This window comes from Ranitomeya variabilis, chromosome 5 (assembly GCF_051348905.1).
Source record: "Ranitomeya variabilis isolate aRanVar5 chromosome 5, aRanVar5.hap1, whole genome shotgun sequence".
Classification (NCBI taxonomy): Eukaryota; Metazoa; Chordata; class Amphibia; order Anura; family Dendrobatidae; genus Ranitomeya; species Ranitomeya variabilis.
The window spans coordinates 605,468,897-605,496,338 of record NC_135236.1 but is presented as its reverse complement, the minus strand read 5'-3'; the positions used below and the strand labels follow the sequence as shown (position 1 = coordinate 605,496,338).

The window sequence follows — 27,442 nt, the reverse complement described above, 5'->3', positions numbered from 1 at the left end:
TATATATATTTTTTTTAAATTACATAAACAAACATTTTTTTACAAAACAAATCACAGGTCGGAGAAGTGTGGGGTGGAGATACTAGCGAAGGGGCTAGAAGGTTGGACCACGTCGATAGGTGGGGAAAGCCTACTGGCTTGGGGTGTAGTGGGATGGGGTGAAAAAGCAGGAGGCTGAGCAGGGGAGGGTGTTGCAGGGGTAGGTGGAATACTAAACGGGGAAGGAAAGCTTGACGAGGAAAACATTGGGGAAGACATTGTGATTTGTGGCCGGGATGGGAATTGGGACTGTGTTTGGTTTTGGGACTGGGGTTGGTATTGGGACTGGGGTTGGTATTGGGACTGGGGTTGGTATTGGGACTGGGGTTGGTATTGGGACTGGGGTTGGTATTGGGACTGGGTTTGGTGTTGGGACTGGGGTTGGTATTGGGACTGGGGTTGGTATTGGGACTGGGGTTGGTATTGGGACTGGGGTTGGTATTGGGACTGGGGTTGGTATTGGGACTGGGGTTGGTATTGGGACTGGGGTTGGTATTGGGACTGGGGTTGGTATTGGGACTGGGGTTGGTATTGGGACTGTGGTGGGAATTGTGACTGGGCTGGGAATTGGGCCTGGGCTGGGAAAGTTGTAGTGGCTGTGTGGGGAGGTGTGGGAGTTTGGCCTTGGGACATGACCCGCAGTAGAGCAGCATGGCAGTCGTGCATTACCTGCATCTGCTGGTCAAGAGAATGCTTTTCTATGCTCCTGAGCATGGATTGGAAAAAAAGGTTTGCTGGAGATTGACTTACATCTGAATGCAGCCTATCCAAGCGACTGCTGGTTTCAATGCTGCTTGCACTGATGCGTGCTTGCACCATATTGAAACCAGCAGTCACTTGCTCTCCCAAAATTTTGAAAGAGCTTTGGAAGGATGCATTCAGATGTAAGAACTCAGGAGCATAGCTCCTTTCCTGAACCCTCTATCGCTGCTGCCACAAACCTAATGGTGGTCTAGAGGTGGCAGGATCAGAGGGGTGGGGTAAAGGGAACGCTACGTCTTGACCAGCAGCTTCAAGTAACGCAGTCTGCGATGCTGCTCCACTGCTGGTGGCGGTGAAAGTGGATGGGGCCGAGGTACCTGAAGGGCCAGACGAGGGGTCAGAGGGGTGGGGCCTACCGACGTGGCCCGCGGTGGCGGACTCCTAAGAGATCGCTCCAGAGGGATCCAAGGTCGATGCAGGCGCCAGATGGCTGCAGAGGGTGCTGTGAAATAATGAAAAAAAAATTTAATATCTTGAGAGGAAAAAGACCTGACTGAAACCAAAAAAGTTAGACAGGCAAACATGGTGATTTATTTAATGGGATTTTGAATATTTACGTTCTACTCAGCATGGTTTGCCTGAGGAAGGACAGGGCTGGGCCATATTTATAACGGATCCTTCTCCTTCCTGCTGAGCCACTCGGGGCCTGCGTCTCTTGGTTAAACTCCCTCCTGAAGCGATCCCTGAGTGACCGCCACCGATTGCTAAACCTTTCACCTGTAAAGCAAAAAAAAAATAAAAGAATAATTACAACACATTCCGACCAGCACCAGAAATTACTGAAATTTAACTACTTACGTTCAAGAGTCTGCTGCCTTGGATTTAGGTCCTCCCAGTTGCTGATTATATTGTGACAGACTTCTAACCAGAGCCGACGTGTAAGGTACTTGTCTGACTGCCTGCGGTCAGCCATATTCCACAGCGGCTCCCGCTCGCGGACCTCCTCGATGAGAAGGTCCACATCTATTCCCTGGTCCACATCTACTCCCTGTTCCTCATCTGACTCGGGAGCCTGCTGTGAAACCTGTGAAAAGAGTAAAAATAATAATAAAAAAAAAATTAGTACACTTAAACTACAAATTAACAAGTTCCCCCAAAAATAAACAAATAAAAAAAAACCTCACTGCTGGCTGACCGCGGCTACGATAACGACGCCGACTTTGGGACCTGCTGCTGGGAGGAACTTCTGGTGCAGCAGACTAAAAAAAAAAAAAAAAAATTTGTTTTGAAGTAGGCATATGTTGTATGTGTACTGTGATGTATGATGAAGTGTTTTGTATGTGTTGGGTGCACTGTTATGTGTGAAGCGTCTGTTTCTGCACAACTTACACTCTGTGCGCCCGCTCCTGACATTTCTCCACCCATCTTGTCTCCTTCTGTGAGGCCCTCGCCAGCTTCAGCTTCCTGTGAAAACATAAGTAATGCATATAGTTAATATGCAACATTTTAAGTATAGCACCAAAAACTTTAAAAATTGAAAGTTACCGCAACACGCTGTCGCTGTGGAGAAGGGCTCTCATCAGAAGAAGACATTTTTTCCCCGCACTGGCGGCTGTGGTCCCTCTGGGAAGGCGGCTGTGGTCCCTCTGGGAAGGCGGCTGTGGTCCCTCTGGGAAGGCGGCTGTGGTCCCTCTGGGAAGGCGGCTGTGGTCCCTCTGGGAAGGCGGCTGTGGTCCCTGGTAGCTCTGCAAGTATAAAAACCCTTGTAATGTAATGTACACATTGAAATTGAAGCTGTAGGGTCTGTGTGAAAGTAATACTTACATCAGCAAAGCCGCTGTGGTCCCTCTGGGAAGGTGGCTGTGGTCCCTCTGGGAAGGCGGCTGTCTGAGAAGGCAGCTATGGTTCCTCATAGCTCTGCAAGTATAACATTTATCATTACAACCACCCCCCAAACTCGCTAATGTAATAATTTAAATAACCACCCTGCTGAAATTATCTGAGCAAACCACCCAAAAAAATTTACCCAATACACACCAGTATGAGCTGGATTCCCTACTGCAATAGTATGTGCAAGCTGTAAAACCATTTCACCCAACCACCACCCAAAAAAAAACCTCTTGTAAAATTGAAAAACCTACACACCAGTTCAAAATATATTAATAAGATATGTGATTTAGAAAAGATCCCTTAAAAATAAGATTAAATTTCCATTTTAAAAATTTAAGATTGCCTTTTATCGTAAAAAATAAACCCTGAACCAACACAGTATTGCATGTGTGGCCATTTTTACATACACCACTTTGAAATTTACCTTTGTGAAATGATACTACGGACATTTTTAAGAAAAAATGTTATTAATTCTTTTTTAGTGTCCTTTTTTTTTACCATCACAATAGGAGCTAAAATGCTCTTTATTTTAAATACAAGTACATCAACTGGAAATGGTTTCAACAGTAAAACACCAAAAATTAAAAAAAAATTGAAAGGAAAATAACAAACACACACACAAGACAAACGCTCACACTGAAAACACATGCTGCACTGACCACACTACTGGGTAAATACTTCACACTTTAAAAAAAAAAAAAAAAAGGAACGTGCACTCACCCAGTTGCAATGGCACATGCACCCGCAATTACCCAGAAGCAGGCACACACGAAAGCACACAGGTGCATGCACAACACAGGCGCAAGCATAACACACACACAACAAAAACCACAGCCGTACGCAAACACACACAGATGCACACAGGCTATGCAAACACACAGATGGACAAAACCACACAGGTGGACCAAAACAAATGCACACAAACACATGCACCCACAGACACACGCAAACATGGCAGGAGTCCCACTGTCAAGATGCTGGCAGATCTCAGGCTGTAGCTTGACACTGGCTTCGAGCACCACAGTCAGGCCTCTGGCTGCATAGGTTTCATAGCAGGCCTCTGGCTGCATAGGTTTTATAGCAGACCTCTGGACGCTGACAGGTGCAGGACAATGGCAGGCCTCAGGATGGAGCTGGACTCTGGCTTTAGCATGACGATCGCAGGCCTCTGGCTGTATTCAGGTTTAGCTGTATTCAGCACGTCCTACAGACACAAACACACGCACACTAATGCACACACACACACAAACACATGCACACACATGCACATAGATGCACGCAAAAATGGCAATATTCACACTGGCTAGCAGGCCTCTGAGCTGGATGCTTGCTGGCTGGATGCTTGCTGGCTGGATGGATGCTTGCTGGATGGATGCTTGCTGGATGGATGCTTGCTGGATGGATGGATGGATGCTTGCTGGCTGGAGTCTTGCTGGCAAATGTGGAGGTGAAGGCCCAGGCCAGGTTTATATAGATTTGGGGGTGTCTGGTGAATTGGCTACAAAATCCTGCTTCTGAGCATGCTCAGTGTAAAAAAAGTATTGCAGCGCTGCATTCCGTCATACGGCGTGTCCCGACGGATCCTGCGTCTTTAGGCTTCCATTCTAGCCAACGACGTATGCCGCAGGATGCGTCGCCACACGTTTTCCCGCAACAGACAAAAAAGTTACAATCAACGTTTTTTCCAGACGACGTGTCGCCAAATTGCGACGCAACCGTTGCACGACGTACACAACGCATGACAATGCGTCGCGATCCATCGCCAATACAAGTCTATGGGAAAAAAAACGCATCCTGCGGGAGATTTTGCAGGATGGGTTTTTTCGCCAAAACAACGGTTTTAGACGTCCGCAGAAAAACGCTAGTGTGAAAGTAGCCTAAACCCCCCTGCTGCACACGCCACACTGCCGTCACGCGAGGCTTCTAAGGCGCCGGGCGCCGCCCCCTTCCGCGCTGTTTTCAAATCAAAACCGGCGCTTGCGCTGTTTTGTTCTGCCTGGGGCAGGCGCAGTGAACGCTGCCCGTTTGACCTCAGATGCAGTCTCGCAGACTGCGCCTGTGCAGACAACCAGGTTGTGAATCCCAGCCTCGCACTGTGCATAATGCATAACACACTGCGGGGCTGGGATTCACAAGCTGGGTGGCCACACAGGCGCAGTCTGCGAGACTGCATCTGAGGTCAGACGGGCAGCGTTCACTGCGCCTGCCCCAGGCAGAACAAAACAGCGCCAGATTTGATTTGAAACCAGTGCGGAGGGGGCGGCGCCCGGCGACGAAGAATCCTTGAGTGACGGCAGTGTGGCGTGTGCAGCAGGGGGGTTAAGACCTGCCTCCAGGGCTAAAGACAGGTATTTTTGCGAAATTATAAAACGCTTTATTCATGCTTTGACTGCACCAATAACTAAAAGAGCCACCTTGTCAGAATGCAGCATTACTGCTTCACAAGGTTGCTCTTTTAGTTTATAACGGCTGGAGGGGGTGACAGAGTCCCTTTAATGACCGAGCCAATTTTTACAATTCTTACCACTGTCACTTTGAGGTTATAACTCTGGAACGCTTTAACAGATCCTGCTGATTCTGAGATTGTTTTTTCGTGACATATTTTACTTCATATTAGTGGTAACATTTCTTTGATATTACTTGCGATTATTTATGAAAAAAACGGAAATATGGTGAAAATGTTATAAATTTTGCAATTTTCAAACTTTGTAATTTTATGCCCTTAAATCAGAGATATGTCACAAAAAATAGTTAATAAATAACATTTCCGACATGTCTACTTTACATCAGCACAATCATGGAAAAAAAAAAAAAAATTGTTGTAAGGGAGTTATAAGGGTTAAAAGTTGACCAGCAATTTCTCATTTTTACAACACCATTTTTTTAGGGACCACATCACATTTGAAGTCATTTTGAGGTGTCTATATGATAGAAAATAACCAAGTGTGACACCATTCTAAAAACTGCACCCTTCAAGGTGCTCAAAACCACATTCAAGAAGTTTATTAACCCTTTACGTGCTTCACAGGAACTGAAACAATGTGGAAGGAAAAAATGAACATTTAACTTATTTTTGCAAACATTTTACTTCAGAACCATTTTTTATTTTTTATTTTCACAAGTGTAAAAACAGAAATTTAACCATATATTTTGTTGTGCAATTTCTCCTGAAAATGTCGATACCCCATATGTGGGGGTAAACCACTGTTTGGGCGCACCGCAGAGCTTGGAAGAGAAGGAGCGCCGTTTGACTTTTTCAATGCAGAATTGGCTGGAATTGAGATCGGATGCCATGTCACGTTTAGAGAGCCCCTGATGTGCCTAAACAGTGGAAACGCTCCATAAGTGACACCATTTTGGAAACTAGACCCCTTAAGGAACTTAACTAGTAGTGTGGTGAGTACTTTGAGCAACCAAGTGCTTCACAGAAGTTTATAAAGTAGAGCCGTGAAAATAAAAAATCACATTTTTTCTACAAAAATGATCTTTTTGCCCCCAAATTTTTATTTTGACAAGGGTAACAGGAGAAACTAGACCACAAAAGTTGTTGTGCAATTTCTCCTGAGTACGTCGATACCCCTTATTTGGGGGTAAATCACTATTTTGGCGCACCGCAGGGCTTGGAAGAGAAGGAGTGCCGTTTTACTTTTTCATTGTAGAATTGGCTGGAATTGAGATCGGGCACCATGTCGCTTTTGGAAACTAGACCCCTTAAGGAACTTATCTAGATGTGTGGTGAGCACTTTAAACCCCCAAGTGCTTCACATAAATTTATAACGTAGAGCCGTGAAAATATAAAATCCTTTTCTTTTTCCTCAAAAATGATTTTTTTAGCCTGCAATTTTTTATTTTCTCAAGGGTAACAGGAAACATTGGACCCCAAAATCTGTTGACCAGTTTGTCCTGAGTACGCTGATACCCCGTATGTGGGGTGGCACTGTTTGGGCACCCAACGGGGCTCAGAAGAGAAGGAGCGCCACTTGGAATGCAGACTTTGATGGGATGGTCTGCGGGCGTCATGTTGCATTTGCAGAGCTACTGATGTACCTAAACAGTAGAAACCCCCCACAAGTGACCCCATTTTGGAAACTAGACCCCCAAAGAGCTTATCTAGATGTGTGGTGAGCACTATGAACCCCCAACTGCTTCACAGAAGTTTATAATGTAGAGCCATGAAAATAAAAAAAAATCTTTTCACCCCAAAATTTTTACTTTCACAAGGGTAACAGGAGAAATTGGACCCCAAAATTTATTGTGCAATTTATGCTGAGTAGGCTGATACCCCATATGTGGGGGTAAACCACTGTTTGGGTGCATGGCAGAGCTCAGAAGGGAAGGAGCGCCGTTTTGGAATGCAGACTTTGATAGAATGGTCTGTGGGCGTTATGTTGCGTTTGCAGAGCCCCTGATGTACCTAAACAGTAGAAACCCCCCACAAGTGACCCATTTTGGAAACTAGACCCCCCAAGGAACTTATCTAGATGTGTGGTGAGAACTTTGAATGCCCAAGTGCTTCACAGAAGTTTATAATGCTGAGTCGTGAAAATAATTTTTTTTTTCCACAAAAAAGATTTTTTAGCCCCCAAGTTTTTATTTTCACAAAGGTAACAGGAGAAATTGGACCCCAAAAGTTGTTGTCCAATTTATCCCGAGTACGCTGATGCCCCATATGTGGGGGTAAACCACTGTTTGGGCGCACAGCAGAGCTCAGAAGGGAGGGAGCACCATTTGACTTTTTGAGCGCAAAATTGGCTGTGGCGTTTAGAGACCCCCTGATGTACCTAAACAGTGGAAACCCCCCAATTCTAACTCCAACCCTAACCCCAACACACCCCTAACCCTAATCCCAACCCGATCCATAATTCTATTCACAACCCTAACCCCAAAGCAACCCTAATCCCAACCCTAACCATAACCCTAATCAGAACCCTAAATCCAACACACCCCTAATCCTAATCTCAACCCTAACCTCAAAGCTAACCCTAATCCCAAACCTAACCCTAATCCCAACCCTAACCTTAACCCTAATCCCAAACCTAACCCTAATCCCAAACGTAACCCTAGCCCTAACTTTAGCCCCAACCCTAACCCTAGCCCTAAATTTAGCCCCAACCCTAACCCTAACTTTAGCCCCAATCCTAACCCTAAATTTAGCCCCAACCCTAACCCTAAATTTAGCCTCAACTCCTCTAGCTGCTGGCCGGCAGATCATGGCAGGCGCACTGCGCATGCGCCCGCCATTTTCTTATCGGAGGAAGAAGCCGGCGGCCAGGAGGGGGCACAGGAGGACCCAAGGACACCGGTAAGTATAACAGGGTCCCTGAATCCTCCTATTTCTCTGTCCCCTGATGTGCGAGCACATCAGAGGACAGGGAATTATACTTGTTTTTTTTTTTTTTTTTGCGGTCGCCGGTAACTGTTAATTACCGGTGATCGCAAAACAGGGGTCGGTAAAAACCGACCCCGATCATGTTCTTTGGGGTCTCGGCTACCCCCGGCAGCCGAGACCCCAAAGATCTTCCGGGTGCCAGCCGGCGGGCGCACTGCGCATGCGCCCATTTTTTTGGCCGGTTCAAGATGGTGGCGCCCATCGGGAGCCACGAGGAGCATCGGGGGAGACAGGTGAGTATCGGGGGGTGATCGGGGACCCCATTTCTCTGTCCTCTGATGTGCGATCACATCGGAGGGCAGAGAAATTAAATGAGAAATCACGTTTTTTTTGTTTTTTTTTTGCGAACGCCGGTAAACGATTAATTACCGGCAATCGCAACCCGGGGGTCGGTAAAACTCCCCCGAATCATGTTCTCTGGGGTCTCGGCTACCCCCGGTAACCGAGACCCCAGAGAAAATCCGACTCTGGGGGGCGCTATTCACTTTTTCCCCAGCGCCGTTAATTAGACTTGTTTAAGTACCCTTAACTGCTGCCGTTAAAAGGCGTATCAGCGGTCGTTAAGGGGATAAATCTAGATTTTGTTTCAGTGTAGAGTATGAGTAGACATATGTGCTTACACACTTTGGCATTCTATAAATAAGATTATTAATGGTTGTCTGAGGAATGTTTTTATTTGCTAAAGGCACTTGGACAGCAAATCATCAAGATCCGCTGATGGTAACACTCACTACAATTTCTGACCAATGACATCCAAGATGTGCACTATGGGAGACAAGTCCCTAGAAACTGCAGATCATGGTAGTGCATTTAGGCCACACTAGTTGCTTGCAGTAGTAAGAGGAACATGTGGCCTAGTGTTTTCGTGCTGAAAAAACAACTGCTGGGACACTTTGGAGAAATAACCATACCACTTGTTCTATGATGAAATCAGTATATGAAAATTTGGTAATACAAAGATATATAAGGTGAGAATGGCACTAGGGAGCAAATACAAAAGATTCAATAATGAAAGTAGGATCCTATTTAAGACACCTCTGGCACGTGTGTAGCAGCGACTAGTGAGTGGTGCTCAACGTCAAAAAGATTTATGAGTCCGGATGAAGAAGAATAGAAGTGGCACTCACCCCAATGTTGCTGTGAATCAAAGTCCTTTATTCATATTATGCAGGAATAGACATAATACGGAGAGGCGGCTGGTAAGAGAAACGGTGCAGGGGAGGGAAAAGGACGACGGCCGTTTCGCGCTTGTGCGCTTCCACGGGTCCAGGTGCATGAATTAAAAACGTCATATCCTATATAGGGAACTCGACGGCTGAATACAAACAGGTGAATGATAAAAACAAATCTAATTATGAACGCCAACAAGCACTTTAAACATATTGAATTAGACATCACATATTTTAAGGTACAATTTTATAAGAAAATAGTCATGTCTAGTTTGTCATTTAGTCCGATAGGCCCCTGTGTGTTAGTCTCCATAATCCACCTAGCCTCGCATTGTAGTAACAGTTTTTTACGATCACCCCCGTTAAGCGGATTTTTTACTATTTCCAAACCAGCGAAACGTAATACATTTGGATTCGCATTATGCATATCTCGCATATGTTTAATAAAACGGGGGCATCCTTTACCGGATAAAACTGAGTTGTAATGTTCTCTAAATCTATGAAACATCGGACGTATAGTTTTACCGATGTAGAAAAAGTGGCAAGGACAGAGGATAAGGTAGACTACGTACTGGGTTTTACATGTAACTAATTGACGGACTGTATGACAAACAGAGCCAATGCGGATGGGATTGTCCAGGAGTCTAAGATGACAAAAGCTACAGTTCCCACATTTATGATTACCTGTGGGTAGTAATTTTCTCAACCAATTGTTCTCTGTGGGTACAAGTCGATTTTTAACAAGAAGGTCACCTAAATTTGTCGTGCGTTTATATGCGAAGGTAGGGCGATTCACTATCAGGGATGATAATTCCCTGTCATTCTGCAATACATGCCAGTTTTTATTTATAGCCGCATAAATTTCTTTATCCATTGGGCTATGTGTAAAAGTGAATACAAATTTTTTGTTATTATCCGTTGTCTCCCTAAGGGACTGTGTAGACTTCTTGCGATTTTTTAATAAGTCTAATTGTGTAAGTTTCTTTACTCTACCTTCGGCCGCTGACAAAATTTTAGAAGGATAATTTCTATTGAGAAAATTAGTTTTGAGTTCACTTATTTGCTCTTTGAAAATTGTTTCATTATTATTAATTTTTCTGTACCGAATCATTTGGCTATAGGGTATGCTGTTCTTTGTGTGAAAGGGATGAGCACTATTAAAATGTAATACGCTGTTTGTTGTGGTGGTTTTTTTTATGCACACATGTATTTATTTTACTCTCCGCTACCTCAATTTTCACGTCCAGAAATTCAAGCGAATTTCCCCCAAAACAAGCTGTAAATTGCATATTGTCCTCATTGATGATATTGAGGTGGGCAACAAAATTATTGAAATCACTCTTCGTGCCGTCCCACACGATAAAAATGTCGTCGGCAAATCTATAATACGTGCGTATATATTGCAAAAACGGGTTAGCAACAGATGTAATATATTTTTCCTCAAAGACCGCTAGGAACAAGTTGGCAAAAACGCATGCAACGGGCGTACCCATTGCGGTTCCTGTGCATTGTAGGAACCATTTATCGATGAACTTGAATGCGTTATGTGACAAGATGAATTGCAGGCTCTCAATAATGAACTCTATAAAGTCCTGATTTTTGAGTAAAATCGTACGAATGGCCTCAATACCCTTATTTTGAGGAATCCTTGTGTACAAATTCACAATGTCTATTGAGGCGAGGGATAAAGTAGGTTGCCAATCTAAAGTTTGTAGGGCTAGTAGAAAATCGCCCGAGTCCTTTACAAAAGACGGGATTTTCTGCAGCAGTGGTTTAAGCAACCAATCTAGGAATTTGGACAAGGGTTCCGTTGAGAGCCTGCAATTTATCTTGTCACATAACGCATTCAAGTTCATCGATAAATGTATTACGTTTCGCTGGTTTGGAAATAGTAAAAAATCCGCTTAACGGGGGTGATCGTAAAAAACTGTTACTACAATGCGAGGCTAGGTGGATTCTGGAGACTAACGCACAGGGGCCATCGGACTAAATGACAAACTAGACATGACTATTTTCTTATAAAATCGTACCTTAAAATATGTGATGTCTAATTCAATATGTTTAAAGTGCTTGTTGGCGTTATTTGGTGTTCATAATTAGATTTGTTTTTATCATTCACCTGTTTGTATTCAGCCGTCGAGTTCCCTATATAGGATATGACATTTTTAATTCATGCACCTGGACCCGTGGAAGCGCACAAGCGCAAAACGGCCGTCGTCCTTTTCCCTCCCCTGCACCGTTTCTCTAACCAGCCGCCTCTCCGTATTATGTCTATTCCTGCATGATATGAATAAAGGACTTTGATTCACAGCAACATTGGGGTGAGTGCCACTTCTATTCTTCTTCATCCGGACTCATGAAAATTTGGTAATGTTCAAGTTTTAGCGACACCTGCTACTTCCTTGACTTGCATAAACTTACATTTTTTTCCTTTTTGGTTAACAAGGGAGCCATTTTATTGTTTTTACATTGGTTTCCCTTGTTCTTTTTGGAATGTTCACATTGTAGACTGGGGCAGCAAAACCACAAGGGGACTCCCGCAGCGGATTTGATAAATCTGCAGGGCAAAACCGCTGCGGTTATCCCTGCAGATTTATCGCGGTTTGTTTTGCGGTTTCCGCTGCGGGTTTACTCCTATACTATTAATGCTGCATATGCAGCAATATGCAGCATCAATAGTAATGTTAAAAATAATTAAAAAAATGGTTTATACTCCCCCTCTGACGTCCCGATCTCCTCGGCACTGCACGCGGTGGTCCGGTTCCAAAGATGCTGTGCGAGAAGGACCTTCGTGACGTCACGGTCATGTGACCGCGACATCACCGCAGGTCCTGCTCGCACAGCAACCCTGCGACCGGACGGCCGCATGCAGCGCTGAGAGGTGAGTATATCATTATTTTTTTTTTATTTTTTTTTTTTTACACAAATATGGTTCCCAGGGCCTGGAGGAGAGTCTCCTCTCCTCCACCCCGGGTACCATCTGCACATGATCCGCTTACTTCCCGCATCGTGGGCACAGCCCCATGCGGGAAGTTAGTGGATCAATGCATTCCTATGTGTGCAGAATCGCAGCGATTCTGCACAAAGAAGTGACATGCTGCGGAATGTAAACCGCTGCGTTTCTGCGCGGTTTTTCCCGCAGCATGTGTACAGTGGATTGCGGTTTCCATAGGGTTTACATGTTAATGTAAACCCAATAGAAACTGCTGCGGACCCGCAGCTGCAGAAACGCTGCGGATCCGCTGTAAAATCCGCAAAGTGTGAACATGGCCTTACAGGTCTTCCCAGAGGTGCTGAGCACTTGTTGGCTTTTTAGCCTTCACTCAGTGGCTTGTCTCACCCCAAGCAATCCCATCATAGTCTTTACATACCCTGTAACCTGTGTGGTTTGCGTTATTTTGTTGCAACTGAAAAAGTGAGCAGCCCCTTTAACACTTTCTTATTTACAGGTCATTGCTTAAGAGACCAACCACCATTGCTGTCCATTTTGTAAGCAATGTGTTAAAACTGGCCAGTAGTGTTTAGCAAGCGTGCTTGGATAAAGTGTTATCTGAACATGCTCGGGTGTTATCCCATTATCCTGTAGTGCTCTTCTAAGGCTGGTTTCACACTTGCGTTTTTGTCCGCTGCGTTTTAGTGCTAAAAAACGCATGCGTTTTTTTTCTATACTTAACATTAAAAAACGCATGCGTTTTTTAGTGTGCGTTTTGACGCGTGCGTTCATTTGCAGAAATGCAACATGTAGTAATTTCTAGCGGCGTTTTTTTGCCACAAAAAAACGCATGCGTTTATTCGCGGAAAAAAAATGCATTGCTGTCTATGTAAACGCATGCGTTTTTAAGCACATGCGTTTGCTTGCGTTAAAAACGCATGCATTTTTATAGAAAAACACAAGAAAACACAAGAAAAAACAAGAAAACCCTAACCCTAAACACAAGAAAAAACAAGAAAACCCTAACCCTAACCCTGACAAGCCACCCCCCACCATCAAGGTGATAAAGGGATCCAAACCCTAACCCTATATGACAGTCAATACTCTACGAGTTTATATTTTTAGTACTCTATAGCAATACCGTATATCTTGGGGTGTCCACATTGAACAAAGCTTTTTATTAGAAGAATTTCCTGGTCACCAGGTCAACATAATAGCCAATTCCTATGGATCCCTAGGATCCCTAGGGTTAGGGGTAGGGTTAGGGTTTGGTTGCGTTTATCACCTTGATGGTGGGGGGTGGCTTGTCAGGGTTAGGGTTAGGGTTTGGATGCCTTTATCACCTTGATGGTGGGGGGTGGCTTGTCAGGAGTAGGGTTAGGGTTTGGATGCCTTTATCACCTTGATGGTGGGGGGTGGCTTGTCAGGGTTAGGGGTAGGGTTAGGGTTTGGATGCCTTTATCACCTTGATGGTGGGGGGTGGCTTGTCAGGGTTAGGGTTAGGGTTTGGATGCCTTTATCACCTTGATGGTGGGGGGTGGCTTGTCAGGAGTAGGGTTAGGGTTTGGATGCCTTTATCACCTTGATGGTGGGGGGTGGCTTGTCAGGGTTAGGGGTAGGGTTAGGGTTTGGATGCCTTTATCACCTTGATGGTGGGGGGTGGCTTGTCAGGGTTAGGGGTAGGGTTAGGGTTAGGATCCCTAGGGTTACTAGGGACCCTAACCCTAGCTATTTCTGTTTATAGTGGGTTTTCTAGTTGATTTTGATGATTGGCAGCTGACACTTCTCAGCATGCGTTTAAAAAACGCAAACGCAGGAAAAAACGCATGTAAACGCCGCCAAATGCCGCGTTTTTTTTCTGCATGCAAAAACGCATGCGTCTAAAAAATGTGGCGTTTTGCCGCGTTTACATGCGTTTTTTCACCACATGAGTTTTTTTTAAAAACGCTGCAGATCAAAACGCAAGTGTGAAACCAGCCTAATATGCTCGACTCCCTACGGCTGCATGTTTTGCGGTGGTAGACAGACGCAACTCATGCAGGGTTTGCCTGTTTGTTAGGCAATCCCTGCATGTGTTGTGTCTGTCTACCGCCACCAAACATATAGCCGTAGGGACTCGAGCATATTAGCAGAGCCCTACAAGATACTCTGATAACACACGAGCACGCTCGCGGAACACTACTGGCCCGCTTTAAAACTGTGCTAGCAAACTCCATAGAAAACAGCCTGTAAGCACTGTGTATGTTATGCTCTCAGGCAGCCGTGGCCAGTTTCCAAGACGGCATTCTGTAAACTAGTGTTAATATCTGTAGAATGGTTGAAAATTGTAATAAATAGAAAATTGCAATATAGGGTCTACTTGCAAGCACTATCAAATAATGCCTGTATATGAAGATGGGAATAATCCTTTAAAGAGGACCCATCACCAGGTCAAAGGGGGGCATATTTTGCTCTCGTTTTATTTGCTACTCCCTTGAGTATTGTTTTTTTTTTTTTTTTTTCATTCCATTTTGTACGGTTCCAGACATATGGGCCTTTTCGTCTGCTGCTAATGTAGGGTGTCAGCCCCTGCTAAGAACTGAATTACACTGTGACTTTATGATGATCTCCTTTGATTTGTGTGCACTTGGACTAGTCCTTTCTACCCTGCAGCTTGCTGTGTTGGTTTTGAATAAGGAACTGGAAGTGTTGGGTCAGGAAGTGGAGGAAGGAGCCTTGTGTCTGTGAGAAATAGGCAGGACAATAACGGTGTCATAACAACGAGATACTGGCAAGTGAACAAAGTGCTTCAAGGGAGAAGATAGTGCCCGGTTAACGCAGTATCGATTACCAGGACTCTATCAGAAGAAAAAAGTCGAATCGTACAGCCAGGATAGTTCTCCCTAAGCACCTGTAACCCAAGAGAGAAAAAATTTCTGTGGTACCCGTTCTCTCTCAATATCAAAAGTGGGAATGAGTCTTACCTGGATCCGGAAGAAGACAGAGGATATAACCTGAAGCAAGGGCTTAACACAACACAACAAACGCTGCTCTACTAAATCAGGACCAATCAGCAGCTACCAGACTTCTTTCTGAGCTACAGAGCTGTGAATGTACACTGGTGTTCAACTTTTCCGGCATATAATCCTCCCTTTCAATAAATTGTGTTTTGTTTCTTCCTCCTTGTCTATTGCACCGTATTTTAGTCATGCCCGGCGGTGTCGTTCAGGCACCACTACTCTAATTTTCTTGTTCTTTATGAAGGGATGTTGCTTGCAGAGTAATTATACTGAGAAGTTGAAACAAATGCCACCAGAAAATGCAGAGCTACACGACCTAGAGAAAGACAGAAAATTTGTTCTAACTAATAAGGCCTGTGTCTCTGAAGCCTCATGGCAGCTATTTAAACTTAGAAAGTTTTACTTGTGAACAGCAGTAATAAAATGAACAAAAACAGTCCATTTTTGACTTGGTGACAAATAATCTAACAATAACACTGGTCTACAAAAAAAAAAGAAAACATTTCTGGCATGGACTTTAAGAACAGTTTTAGACTAATTTGAGGGTGCTGAATTCAAATCTGATCTTATAATTTCTCTATCACATCACGTTTTTGCGCTATAGGTATATAGCTCATTTTCATGAATTCCATGATAATTATAAGTAGTGTATGAAAAGTGCCAGTTTATACGGTTCACTAAGGTAAATTTAGTTTTCATTTAGTCTCCCAATAAATGTGAGAATATCTTTGTTTCCTTTGAACATGCATAATTCCCATTTGTTATGATAAGTAAGCAAACAGTTTTCAACTTAAACAGTCGTGTGCAGGTACTGTTTTATTTATTGAAATTTTCAATGAATTTTGATATTTATTGTTTTTATCCTGCTGTTTTTCTGTTTTTTGTCTGTGAATCAGTACCTAAGTTGTGTGTGTGTGTGTGTGTGTGTGTGTGTGTGTGTGTGTGTGTGTGTGTGTGTGTGTGTGTGTGTGTGTGTGTGTGTGTGTGTGCGTGTGTGGGGGGGGGACAGAAATTCAATGAACAACTCAGGTAGAGAAAAACTTTTATCTTGTATTTCTCTGCAGGATGTTTTGCTGATATAACAATGGCCTCTACAACTCGCAGAAGACAGTGCTCAAATGATCCAAATATTTTTTGTTACATCTGTGGAAACTTTACTGTGAAGACTCAGAGGTGCAACATTAATGACTTTAAGAGGGTGTATTTTGTGTACTTCAAAGTAAAACTTGGAGACCAAGACAAGCATTGGGCTCCTCACAAAGTGTGCAAAACCTGTATTGAGAGCTTGAGATCATGGTCTCAAGGAAATAATTCTAAACTTTAGTTTGGAGTTCCTATGGTTTGGAGAGAACCAAGCAATCATTTAGAAGACTGCTATTTCTGCCTTGTCGATGTAAAAGGTTTCAATAAGAAAAACAAGCAATATTTGCAATACCCGAGTATCCCTTCAGCTGTTCGACCAGTTGCCAATAGTGAAGACATACCTGTTCCAAAATTTACTGCGCTTCCAGAAAACATTGACACAGAACTCTCTTCACATTGTTATACTGATGAAGAAAACAGTCCAGATATTTTTCTGCCATGTGATGAAGATTGTGACAAACCAATTCTGTTTACTCAGTCTGCTTTGAATGATCTGGTTAGAGATCTTTAGCTACCAAAAGAGTCTGCTGAAGTATTGGCTTCAAGACTACAAGAGAATCGAATGTTGAAACCCGGTACAAGTGTCTCATTTTATCATAACAGGGAAGCAGAACTGCGTAAGTACTTCCATTCAGATGGCCAGCTTGTCTATTGTACCGATGTTGAAGGGCTACTTCTCTTTATGGGACTTGCAGCATATGATTCAAGGGATTGGAGGCTTTTTATTGATAGTTCCAAAAGAAGTTTAAAATGTGTTCTGTTACACAATGGAAATAAGTATGGCTCTGTACCAATAGGTAATTCTGTAAAACTTAAAGAAGAATATATAAACATCAAGATTGTTCTAGAGAGGTTACAATATAATGTTCATGGGTGGTTAATTTGTGTTGATTTGAAAATGGTTAACTTTCTTTTGGGTCTGAAAGGAGGGTACACAAAACACCCTTGTTTTCTGTGCTACTGGGACAGTAGAGCTACAGCAGAGCATTGGGTGAAAACTGAATGGCCTCAGCGACAGAGTGTGGCATCTGGCGATGAGAATGTCATCCTTGATCCTCTAGTGGATAGGAAGAACATTCTTTCCTCCCTTACACATAAAACTTGGATTGATGAAGCTCGTCAAAGCTCTCAATCACAGTGGAGAATGCTTTAACTATATATGGTCAACTTTTCCTGGTCTTAGTGAAGAGAAGAAAAAGGCTGGGATATTTGATGGACCTCAAATAAGAACACTTATGAGAGACCCAAATTTTATCACATCAATGAATGAGACCGAAGACAGAGCTTGGAATGCATTTTGTAATGTGCAGAATTTTCTAGGGAATAAGAAAGCAGACAACTATGAAGAGATTGTGGAAGAGCTACTAATGAGTCTGCGAAATCTTGGATGTAGAATGAGTATTAAGATTCAATATTTACACAGCCATTTGGACTTTTTTCCAGAGGACCTTGGGGATGTGAGCGAGGAACAAGGGGAGCGTTTTCATCAGGACATTAAAGCAATGGAAGAACGGTATCAAGGCCGGTGGGACTCGCATATGATGGCTGACTATTGCAGGAACTTGATGACAACCCAGAAGCTGTACATCACAGATCAGCCAAGAAAAGAAAGTTCAAATAACTGCCATTTGCCATTCATCTGTGTGCCATATATATGTGTTTTTATATTTTGTAGTTTAATTCTGTAAGTATATTTGATTTTCTGTACATAGACTTTGTAATCTTTGTTATTCCTTGATTAAAAATATACAAAATGTAGTACCGAAAATCATGTGTTTTTATCATAAAACATTAGGGGTAATTTTCATCAAAAATTGAAAATATCTCGAAATCCTGATGTGATAGCCAAAAACGGAGTTCATATTCGTAATCAGCAGCCAAAATTGACATAAAATATGTTTTAAAACCTTTTGCCAGAAAAATTGTGTTGACCAGTGTAATGATCAGTTTTAACTAAATCTTTCTTTTGCAGCAGTCCTATGAAAATGGCCAGTCAAAGATGGATATTGATGTTTTGGTTCAAGGTGATGAAGTCTATTATGTGGATTTACTTAAAATGAAACTGGAGAATTCAAAGTACGTGATATTCTTTATATTTTTTTGTGTATAAAATGTGTAATTCTTGTATGTGCATGATGTCCGTGTGTGTAAAGAAAAATGGTGGTTTGTTTTTACAGATGGTTAGAAATAGTTTTTATACAAATTAATGTAACATATAGGCGATTCAGCTGATTTATGACCCCCTACCACGTCAAAGTTGAATTTGCAGGAGACATGAAAATCCTAAAAGTACACACTGCGCGTTTTAGCTGCATTTTTTAATGCTAATTTTCAGCTGCTTTTCATAGTACCAGCAAAGATTTCAGAAATCTCATGCACACTTTTTTTTTTTTTTGGCATCAGTATTTTGTGCTTTGCATTTTTTTTTTCAACTTGGAGCCTTCAATTCAGCGTTTTTTCAGCTTTTTTCTCTCATTGCATTGAATGGAAAAAAAACGCATGAAAACACACAAAAAACGCTTCAAAACATGCGTTTTTGCCACAGCTTCTTTCCTGTCAAGCACTCAAGTTTTGCTGCAGAAAAAAACGCAGCAAAAATGCCGAATTTGAAGTTGGCCTAAAAGCCAAACTGACATTTTTAATGAAGCCCAATTGCATGCTAAAAATTATTTGTAGCCTCCAGTACATGCATAAAAAAAGAAAAAAATAAGAACCTGTTATTCAATGACTTGCTGATGCAATACAGAGCACGCTGTCCAGGGTCGGACTGGCCTACCGGAGGATTCTCTGGTGGGCCCACGCACTGACAACTGCTGGCATACTGGCCAGCAGCTGCCTAGCTGCCAGTGGCGTGTCACTAATAGTGGCACACTCAGCTGCTATGGGACCCCTGAATCAAGGGGGCCTGCCCAGTGCCAGCGGAGCAGCAGCTGAAGACAGGAGCCTGTCCCTGCTGCTTAAGAGAAATGAATATTCACGCTTCCCCACGCCCCCGTGGGCATGGAGAGGAGTGAACATTCATTTCACTTTAATAGCGGGCAGTGTTAGCCGCAGCCTGAGGCCAACCCTGCCCACATGTAAAGCCGGTGCGGCTGCATCGGGGCCCAGGAGGTGGGCCCCTGCAGAGCGGCTAACCCTGAAGGCAATTGACGGGCAGGGAATGATCCCTGCAGCTTGGCAGCGGAGCATAGCTGCAGGGATATGATGGCAAAGCGTGTCTCACAGACGCGGCTGCACACCGAGAGGATCATGTCACAAGGTAAACGCATTGTCATTTGACTATGACTATTACTTGTTGTGGCACTACTGACAGGTATAACGGCTCACCTTTGAAACATATTATGCTACTGCATTTGACATTGGATAATTGAGCCGTTGTACTGCTGTTAGCCACTTAGATCAGCACTTGCTTTCTTGCAGCCATGTGTGCCAATAGTAGTAACTGGTGAATCCGGGTGTATAGCGGCATAACTATAGCGGTATAACTGGCAGCCTGTAGCCCATTTTAGGTCGGACTGCGGACTAGTGGGAGATTAAGAATATTTTAAGGCCTTTTTTGACCAGTATTTAACCACCTGTCACCATATTGTATTTACTACTAACCGGATACAACATTAGTAGTCCGCCTCTCTCAATAACTGTGTGCGGCTGAGTCTTTTGAGACGTGTATATATATATTTTTTCTCTCCTGACACCAACTTTTGTCATCTGTTTTGGTGCCAGAATCTTTTTAGCTGCTCTTTATCCAGTTACATTGCTTTTTGCACTTTGTCACTATTTTGTATATTATACATGTTTCATAAAATAAATTGTTCTTAATATATACCCCCATCTTGGCAGTCTGTTTTAGGATATATTATTTATGTGGGCCTCCATGAGGTCGCCCATCGATTATCTGATCATAGATTGCGCTGCTCCTGTGGAGCAAACCCTTTTTTCTCGTTATATATGATGGCGTCCTTCTTCCTGCCCGGCGCATCCTGTCTGACACAGCGCAGTTGGATGACGTCATCAATCAGCACGCGGCTGTTTCAGACAATGCTGCCGGGATGTGCTGCGATGAACGTTCGGAGAGGTGAGTGGTGCGTTGTCTGCCTGCTTGTGTGTATATGTGGTGCGGTGCTTTCTGTGTGTGACAGTGGTGCCGTGCTGTGTGTGTATTGGACATGTATGTATTGGAGATTGTCAATGATGTGATGGAGAGAGCAGTGATAGGGGTGGTGGGGGAGAAGGCAATGTTAATGGTGGTGCAAAGGGGGTGGTGGCGGAGGAGGCAATGATGGAGGTGGTGGAATGGGCAATGATGGGGTGGGGGGAGAAGGCAATGATGATTGTGGTGGAAAGGACGATGGGGGTGGTGAGGGGAGGCATTGATGGAGATGTTAAAATGGGCAATAATGGGGTGGTGGGGGAGAAAGCAATGATGGTTGTGGTGGAAAGGGCAATGATAGGGGTGGTGGGTGAGAAAGCAATGATGAAGGTGGTGATGAGGACAATGATGGGGTGGAGGTGGACTGCATTATACCCTATGAGGGGGGCTGCATTATACCCTATGAGGGGGCAGCATTATTCCCTATGAGGGGGGTTGCTTTATACTTTGCATTATATTCTGTGGGGGGCTGCATTATATTGTGTGGGGCTGCATTATTCTCTCGGAGGACTACATTATATTCTGGGGGGGTACATCATACTATATGAGGGGGGAAAATTATGCACTATGAGGGGGCTACATTATACTCTGTGGGGGGCTGCTTTATACCTTATGAGGGGGTTGCATTTTACTTTGTATACTTTGAGGGGGCTACATTATATTCTGTGGTGGGGCTGCATTATACTATATGAGGGGGGCTGCATTATACCCAATGAGGGGGCTACATTATATTCTGTGGTGGGGCTGTATTATACCCTATGAGGGGGCTACATTAAATTCTGTGGTGGGGCTGCATTATACTGTGAGGGGGGCTGCATTATACTGTGAGGGGGGCTGCATTATACCCTATGAGGGTGCTACATTATATTCTATGGGGGGGCTGCATTATACCTAATGAGCGGTTGCATTATGTTTTGTGGGGTGCTGCATTATACCCTATGAGGGAGGCTGCATTTTATTCTATGAGGGGGGCTACCATATATTCTATGAGGGGGCTACCCAACCCCTGCTACATATTTAAGACATGTACTACCTAATTTTATACCCTGTTACCGCACAATTGGCCGTCTTCTATTTATTTCTATGTAGCTACATCATGGTCCCCAAGAATGATTTTCTCTAGTGGACTCAAGGTGCTCCAGTCCAACGTTGATGCTGTCATTCAGTGCTGGATCATGATTAGTCGCCACTTGCTATGTACTAACCAGTGACTGAAACTGCACTCACTGCATCTCTACAAATAAAATCCTAAGGCTGCTGGGAGAATAAAGTTAATTTCCTCCATTCAATTGTTAAAATGACCAATACCACATAAAGGGGACAAATACCACTGCACCATGACCAGACACCATATTACCACCACACAGTGACCAAATAATAGCACATACAAGGAACAAATACCACTACACCATGTCCAGACCACATATTACCTCCACATAGTGACCAAATAGCACATACTAGGAACAAATACCGCCACACCATGGCCAGATAACATATTACCACCACATAGTGACTGAATATTACAATACTCATCAGTAATAAATAAAAAAAAAAAGAAACACACAATACTTATATCACCATAAGTGCCAGTATTCACAGGAGTTCTGTACTTAGTATAAAGTGTCTGTGTACAGGTAATAGTGATCACCGGTGACATTATACACAGGAGCTCTGTATATAGTGTATAATGTAAAGGTAATACAGTGAGCACTGGTGACTCCGTTCTGCCCCCGTGTCTCCATTCTGCCCCCTGTCTCCATTCTGCGGCCGAGCTGGATGGAGACACATGGTCCATGTGTCTTCATCCTGCCGGTGAAATATTGCGGCTTGCCGCTTTCATAAAAAAAAAAAAAAAACCTTTCTAATTACCTGGCCGTTCTCCTGCGGTGGTGATCTCTCCCGGCATTTCAGCGTGCACTCGCCGGCAAATGACAATGACGTCATACGCTGGCGATGCGTGCTGACGTCAGCTGCCAGCCTCCGATTGGCTTGCTGCTTTAACCATTGCAGGGCGGGCCCGCAAGGCTGCAATAGAGTCCGAAACGCAGGTTCAGTTACTGTACTGATAGAAGCCTGCCGCTGGGGCCCAGGCCCGATGAGCAGAAGAGACGGGGCCCAATGCGGGCTCCCTCTGCCCACCAGGCCCCATACGCCAGTCAGGGCAGTAATGCCCTGATATGGCGGCCCTGTCTATAGATAGATAGATCGATCTTTCTCATTCCTTCTATCTATCTATCTCATTCCTTCTGTCTCATTCCTTCTGTCTATCTATCTCATTCCTTCTATCTATCTATCTCATTCCTTCTATCTATCTATCTCATTCCTTCTATCTATCTCATTCCTGCTATCTATCTCATTCCTTCTATCTATCTATCTCATTCCTTCTATCCATCTATCTCATTCCCTCTATCTATCTCATTCCTTCTATCCATCTATCTCATTCCTTCTATCTATCTATCTCATTCCTTCTATCTACAGTTGTGGCCAAAAGTATTGACACCCCTGCAATTGTCAGATAATACTCAGTTTCTTCCTGAAAATGATTGCAAACACATTCTTTGTTATTATCTTCATTTAATTTGTCTTAAATGGAAAAACACAAAAAGAATTGTCCTAAAGCCAAATTGGATATAATTCCACACCAAACATAAAAAAGAGGGTGGACAAAAGTATTGGCACTGTTAGAAAAATCATGTGATGCTTCTCTAATTTGTGTAATTAACAGCACCTGCAACTTACCTGTGGCACCTAACAGGTGTTGGCAATAACTAAATCACACTTGCAGCCAGTTGACATGGATTAAAGTTGACTCAACCTCTGTCCTGTGTCCTTGTGTGTACCACATTGAGCATGGAGAAAAGAAAGAAGACCAAAGAACTGTCTGAGGACTTGAAAAACCAAATTGTGAGGAAGCATGAGCAATCTCAAGGCTACAAGTCCATCTCCAAAGACCTGAATGTTCCTGTGTATACCGTGCGCAGTGTCATTAAGACGTTTAAAGCCCATGGCACTGTGGCTAACCTCCCTAGATATGGACAGAAAAGAAAAATTGACAAGAAATTTCAACGCAAGATTGTGCGGATGTTGGATAAAGAACCTCGACTAACATCCAAACAAGTTCAAGCTGCCCTGTAGTCCGAGGGTACAACAGTGTCAACCCGTACTATCCGTCGGCATCTGAATGAAAAGGGACTGTATGGTAGGAGACCCAGGAAGACCCCACTAACCCCGAGACATAAAAAAGCCAGGCTGGAGTTTGCCAAAACTTACCAGAAAAAGCCTAAAACGTTTTGGAAGAATGTTCTCTGGTCATATGAGACAAAAGTAGAACTTTTATGGGCAAAGGCATCAACATAGAGTTTACAGGAGAAAAAAGAGGCATTCAAAGAAAAGAACACGGTTCCTACAGTCAAACATGGCGGAGGTTCCCTGATGTTTTGGGGTTGCTTTGCTGCCTCTGGCACTGGACTGCTTGACGGTGTGCATGACACTATGAAGTCTGAAGACTCCCAACAAATGCAGCATAATGTAAGGCCCAGTGTGAGAAAGCTGGGTCTCCCTCAGAGGTCATGGGTCTTCCAGCAGGACAATGACCCAAAACACACTTCAAAAAGCACTAAAAAAATGGTTTGAGAGAAAGCACTGGAGACTTCTAAGGTTGCCAGCAATGAGTCCAGACCTGAATCCCATAGAACACCTGTGGAGAGATCTAAAAATGTCAGTTTGGAGAAGGCACCCTTCAAATATCAGGGACGTGGAGCAGTTTGCCAAAGAAGAATGGTCTAAAATTCCAGCAGAGCATTGTAAGAAACTCATTGATGGTTACCGAAAGCGGTTGGTCGCAGTTATTTTGGCTAAAGGTTGTGCAACCAGGTATTTGGCTGAGGGTGCCAATACTTTTGTCTGGCCCATTTTTTGGAGTTTTGTGTGAAATGATCAATGTTTTGCTTTTTGCTTCATTCTCTTTTGTGTTTTTTTTCATTTAAGACAAATTAAATGAAGATAATACCAAATAATTTGTGATTGCAATCAATTTCAGGAAGAAACTGAGTGTTATCTGACAGAATTGCAGGGGTGTCAATATTTTTGGCCACAACTGTATCTATCTCATTCCTTCTATCTATCTCATTCCTTCTATCAATCTGTCTATCTGTGTGTAATAGTGTGGGTTTGACAAATGTAAGCTTTCAAAAACGCATACAAGTCCACATAAAAAAAGCATCAAAACCGCGCAAAAACGCACCTGCATTTTCTGCCAAGAGCTGCGGATTTAGTGTAGAAAAATCTGCAGGTAAATCTGCAACGTATGCACGTACCCTTAGGGTATGTGCACACGTTGCAGATTTGCCTATGGAATTTTCTGTCCAGATTCTTCCCTCTTGCCAGAAAACGCAGGTGCAAATTTGCTGCATGTTTTAATGTTTTTTTTTTTTTCATGCAGATTTGTATGTGTTTTTGAAAACTAAATAAAGATCTATTATTGAACAAAAAAAAATAGTCATTTCTGGTCCAACATCCTCTTTACCATTTGCCCAACCCACACTCCATTACAGAGAGAGACGGACGGAACGAGAGAGACGGACGGAACGAGAGAGACGGATGGAACGAGAGAGACGGACGGAACGAGAGAGACGGACGGAACGAGAGAGACGGACGGAACGAGAGAGACGGACGGAACGAGAGAGACGGACGGAACGAGAGAGACGGACGGAACGAGAGAGACGGACGGAACGAGAGAGACGGACGGAACGAGAGAGACGGACGGAACGAGAGAGACGGACCTATCTATAGATAGATTTGCACTGTGTGCAGAATTATTAGGCAAGTTGTATTTTGATCACATGATACTTTTTATACATGTTGTCCTACTCCAAGCTGTTCAGGCTTGAGAGCCAACTACCAATTAAGTTAATCAGGTGATGTGCATCTCTGTAATGAGGAGGGGTGTTGTCTGACATCAAAACCCTATATAAGGTGTGCTTAATTATTAGGCAACTTCTTTTCCTTTGACAAAATGGGTCAGAAAAGAGATTTGACGGGCTCCGAAAAGTCCAAAATTGTGAGATGTCTTGCTGAGGGTTGCAGAAGTCTTGAAATTGCCAAACTTTTGAAGCGTGATCACCGAACAATCAAGCATTTCATGGCAAATAGCCAATAGGGTCGCAAGAAGCGTGTTGGGCAAAAAAGGCACAACATAACTGCCCATGAACTGAGGAAAATCAAGTGTGAAGCTGCCAAGATGCCTTTTGCTACCAGTTTTGCCATATTTCAGAGCTGCAACATTATTGGTGTAACAAAAAGCACAAGGTGTGCGATACTCAGGGACATGGCCAAGGTAAGGAAGGCTGAAAAACGACCACCTTTGAACAAGAAAAATAAGATAAAATGTCAAGACTTGGCCAATAAATATCTTAAGACTGACTTTTCAAAGGTTTTATGGACTGATGAAATGAGACTGACTCTTGATGGGGCCAGATGGATGGGCCAGAGGCTGGATCAGTAAAGGGCAGAGAGCTCCCCTCCGACTCAGACACCAGCAAGGTGGAGGTGGGGTACTGGTATGGGCTGGTATCATCAAAGATGAACTTGTGGGACCTTTTCAGGTTGAGGGTGGAATGAAGCTCAACTCCCAGACCTACTGCCAGTTTCTGGAAGACAGCTTCTTCAAGCAGTGGTACAGGAAGAAGTCGGTATCGTTCAAGAAAAACATGATTTTCATGCAGAACAATGCTCCATCACATGCCTCCAACTACTCCACAGCGTGGCTGGCCAGTAAAGGTCTCAAAGAAAAAAACATAATGACATGGCCCCCTTGTTCACCTGATCTGAACCCCATAGAGAACCTGTGGTCCCTCATAAAATGTGAGATCTATAGGGAGGGAAACACAAGTGAACATACTCCAGGAGGTAGGCGGATCAATTTCCAAATATACCATAAAGAGAAAACTGGTATGAAAGTAAATACAGATTGTTCACTGCACGGTGCAAGCCACTCATAAGCATCAATAATATAAAGGCTAGACTGGACTTTGCTAAAAAAAAACATCTAAAAAAGCCAGCACAGTTCTGGAATAACATTCTTTGGACAGTTGAAACCAAGATCAACCTCTACCAGAATGATGGAAAGAGAAAAGTATGGCGAAGGTGTGGTACAGCTCATGATCTAAAGCATACCACATCATCTCTAAAACACGGCGGAGGCGGTGTGATGGCTTAGGCATGCATGGCTGCCAGTGGCACTGGGTCACTAGTGTTTATTGATGATGTGACACAGGACAGAATCAGCCGAATGAATTCTGAGGTATTCAGAGACATACTGTGTGCTCAGATCCAGCCAAATGCAGCAAAACTGATTGGTCTTCGTTTCATACTACAGATGGACAATGACCCAAAACATAAAGCCAAAGCAACCCAGGAGTTTATTAAAGCAAAGAAGTGGAATATTCTTGAATGGCCAAGTCAGTCACCTGATCTCAACCCAATTGAGCACGTATTTCACTTGTTAAAGGGAACTGGTCACCCCCCAGGCGTTTGTAACTAAAAGAGCCACCTTGTGCAGCACTAATGCTGCATTCGGACAATGTGGCTCTTTTAGTTATGCTCCTTGCACACGCTGAAATAAACACTTATAAAATGTGCCCCCTCATACCGTGAAATCACCAGGGAGGCGGGTCTTTCCCCCTAATTAGACGCAGCACAGCAGTCATTCATGCCCCCTTGGCGCCGGGCGATGCCTCCTCGCCGTTGTTTGAATCTGTCCCGGAGCTTGCGCTGTTATGTTATCCCTTGGGCATGCGCAGTGAGCGCTGCCCGTCTTCCCTTTAAAGACTAAACTTAAGACAGAAAGGCCCACAAACGGCAACTGAAAACCACCGCAGTGAATGCCTGGCAGAGCATCAAAAAGGAGGAAGCACAGCGTCTGGTGATGTCCATGAGTTCAAGACTTCAGGCAGTCATTGCCAACAAAGGGTTTTCAACCAAGTACTAAAAATGAACATTTTATTTAAAATTATTTAATCTGTCCAATTA

At 43.6% G+C, this 27,442-nt stretch overlaps 1 protein-coding gene across 5 annotated transcripts in view; it reads left to right on the top strand.

Annotated features, from left to right (window-relative positions):
• The window catches only part of SPDL1 (spindle apparatus coiled-coil protein 1), a 430,051-nt gene that overhangs the window by 359,293 nt on the left and 43,316 nt on the right, over nt 1-27,442 (top strand). For 4 of the 5 annotated variants that reach the window (XM_077266079.1, XM_077266077.1, XM_077266080.1 and 1 more), the window contains one exon: nt 18,236-18,339. In XM_077266079.1, the coding sequence (XP_077122194.1) occupies nt 18,236-18,339 (104 nt within the window). The remainder of the gene's footprint in view (nt 1-18,235; nt 18,340-27,442) is intronic. The other variant, XM_077266078.1, reaches the window with a different exon arrangement.